This window comes from Gastrolobium bilobum, unplaced genomic scaffold (genome assembly GCF_033153095.1).
Source record: "Gastrolobium bilobum isolate Gb01-03AN ecotype WA unplaced genomic scaffold, APGP_CSIRO_Gbil_v1 utg48796, whole genome shotgun sequence".
In the NCBI taxonomy this organism is placed as follows: Eukaryota; Viridiplantae; Streptophyta; class Magnoliopsida; order Fabales; family Fabaceae; genus Gastrolobium; species Gastrolobium bilobum.
The window spans coordinates 254,743-257,824 of NW_026896941.1; the positions used below are offsets into that span (position 1 = coordinate 254,743).

The window sequence follows — 3,082 nt, forward strand, 5'->3', positions numbered from 1 at the left end:
TTGTATATTATGTTGTTTTGATATACATTGAATTTATGAATATTTATGGAATTACTAATGTTGTTGATTGTATATTCTATTTGGATAAATTTTTGTTGTCTTATTTTTTTTTTTGGTGTAACAGGCTTGGTCAGAATAACACATTTAAATACATGCCTAGCCTTTTAAGATCAAAGCTCAGCTCAACTTGGCCCGTTAACATCCATCCTCTCAAAAGAATAAAGATGCTCAAACTCATGCTCCTAGCCTTTACCTAACAGAACTTTTCCTGATAAATTTAATGTGTTCTTTTAGCATTCATTTGGTTGTCCCTATAATTAACATTTTAACCCCAAAATGTAGATCAACTGGTATAAGATTATTCTAATTAATCAATGGTATTGAATTTGAATCTTAGATATATAGCTGTGTTAAAAACTTCATAGAGATAATTTTGCCACCCAGCCCGCCCTTGTGGTCCTACCACCTACCTGGTTAGACCAAATTAGTCAATCAAATCATTGAATCGGTGAAAAAATCTAAAAAAAAAAAATCAATATTTTAAAAGAGCAGATTATATTTACAAATTTTTTTGTTTACAAACTCTTTCAAATTACACTATTTTCTCCTAAAAGAACACTACTGGAAGAAGATAGTGTAATTTGTAAAAATTTGTAAACGGATCGTTCCTCTATTTGGACAACGAGAAACTTAAAAATAAATTGATCCTAGTAATAAAGCGTTTTACATTAATGATTACTTTGATAACATTTTCAACAAATTTAGAAGGAAAAAAAAAAAACCTTAAATAGAAAACTTAATAATCAAATTTTCAATTTAGAAAAAGATTTTATAAGAGTTATGTTGTAGGAAAAGTGATTGTGTTATGTTACTGAGATTCATTTTCCGTGCCTTAATTTTTTTTTTGTTTCAAAAAATACGGACCCCACAAATATTATATGTGTAAAAAACTTTACCATGTTATTAGAAAAATAGTTTTTTTTATCGATTCTTTAAGAAATAAAATCTACATAATTACCTTTTGGGACTTATGTCGCTTCATATGCGGTTTGTTAGTCCAGTAATATATTTCTTAACTAAAAAATAAATGGGACCCATATGATATTAACATTAAAGAAAAGTTAATTAAAATCAATTAGTGGAGTCATGCTTTTTCAATTCTAGTAGATGCTGCGATAAGTTTATGTACTGCAAGAGTAAGGTAGCATAAACTGTACAAAAAGAGAGAGAGAGAGAGAGTAAGGTAGCACAGGGATCAAAAAACAAAACAAAAAATGCATAGCGAATTTCAATTTTTGGAAAGACTGAAAACCCTCGTTTTTTTGCTTCGAGTTCTCTGCTCTCCCTTTCAAATGTGCACACAATTGGTTGCTGCTGCCATCACATGTTGAATGCAACAACAATGTCACTTTCAAGGTCAAGGTTAAGCTACGCCGTTTCGACCCTAAGGTTTCTTTCAAACTCCACTTTCCTTCTTTCGTTCCCTTCTTCAACCTCAATGCTATACTCTCATTCTTCTCAGTCTCAGTCTCAGCTTCCATTCATTCACAAAGCTGATGATGATGATGCCGTTGCCTTATTCAATCGCATGCTCCATATGCATCCAACCCCACCCGTAATGGAATTTGGCAAGATTTTAGGGTCCCTTATGAAGACGAAGCATTATCCTACTGTTATTTCCCTTTCTAGACTGATGGAATTCAGGGGAATTAAGCCAGACATCTTTAATTTGAATATGTTGATCAATTGTTACTGCCACATGGGTCAAATGACTTTTGCTTTCTCTGTAGTAGGTCACATTTTCAAGAGGGGTTATCAGCCAAATACCATAACATTGACAACACTTATGAAAGGTCTCTGTCTTAATGGTGAGGTTAAAAAAGCCCTTCACTTTCATGACAAAGTGGTAGCACAAGGATTTCATTTGAACCATGTTACTTATGGGACCTTGATCAATGGGTTATGTAAAATAGGAGACACAAAAGCAGCCATGCAGTTGTTGAGAAAAATTGAAGGGCAATTGATGAAGCCTAATGTGGTAATGTACAGCACAATCATTGATGGCCTGTGCAAAGATAAGTTGGTAACTGATGCTTGTGATTTATTTTCTGAAATGGTTGTCAAGAAAATTACTCCTAATGTTGTCACATTCAATACTCTAATTCATGGCTTTTGCATTCTGGGTCAATTGAAAGAGGCAATTGGTATGTTAAATGAAATGGTTTTGAAAAACGTCAACCCAGATGCTCATACCTTTACTACTTTGGTTGATGCATTTTGTAAGGAAGGAAAGGTCAAAGAAGCTAAAACTGTGTTAACTGTGATGATGAAAGAAGGTGTAAAACCTGGTGTTGTTACTTATAATACAGTAATGGATGGGTATAGCTTAGTTAATAAAGTGAACAATGCAAAATATTTATTCAACAGCATGGCTCAAAGGGGAGTGACTCCTAATGTTCGGAGCTATACTATCATGATTAATGGATTATGTAAGATTGGAATGGTAGATGAAGCCATTAATCTCTTTAAACAAATGCATTGCAAAAATATGATTCCTGATACGGTAGCATACAGCTCTCTTATTGATGGTTTGTGCAAATCTGGAAGAATCCCTTATGTTTGGGATCTTGTTGATGATATGCGTATTAGAGGCCAACCACCTAATATAATTACCTACAATTCCATATTAGACTCTTTATGCAAAAGCCATCATCTTGACAAGGCAATTGCATTATTCTTGAAACTTAAAGACCAGGGAGTTCAGCCTGATGTGTACACGTACAATATACTTATTGATGGACTATGCAAAGGTGGAAGACTTAAGAAAGCAGAGGAGGTTTTTCAGAATCTTTTGATTAAAGGCTATTGTGTAAGTGTCGTGACATACAATGTTATGATCAAGGGGCTTTGTAAAGAGGGCTTGTTTGATGCTGCATTGGCTTTGCTATCAAAAATGGAAGACAATGGTTGCGTTCCTAATGCTGTAACTTTTGAAACAATTATTTGTGCTCTCTTTGAAATAGGTGAGAATAATAAGGCAGAGAAACTTCTTTGTGATATGATTGGTAGAAGCCTTCTGTAG

The 3,082-nt window shown here is 33.8% G+C and overlaps 1 protein-coding gene across 1 annotated transcript; it reads left to right on the forward strand.

The window, feature by feature from the left end:
• The first annotated feature begins 1,402 nt into the window (after positions 1-1,402).
• On the forward strand, positions 1,403-3,082 carry LOC133302888 (pentatricopeptide repeat-containing protein At1g12300, mitochondrial-like). The gene has a single exon (XM_061502704.1). The coding sequence runs from the start codon at positions 1,403-1,405 to the stop codon at positions 3,080-3,082; it is 1,680 nt and encodes a 559-aa protein (XP_061358688.1).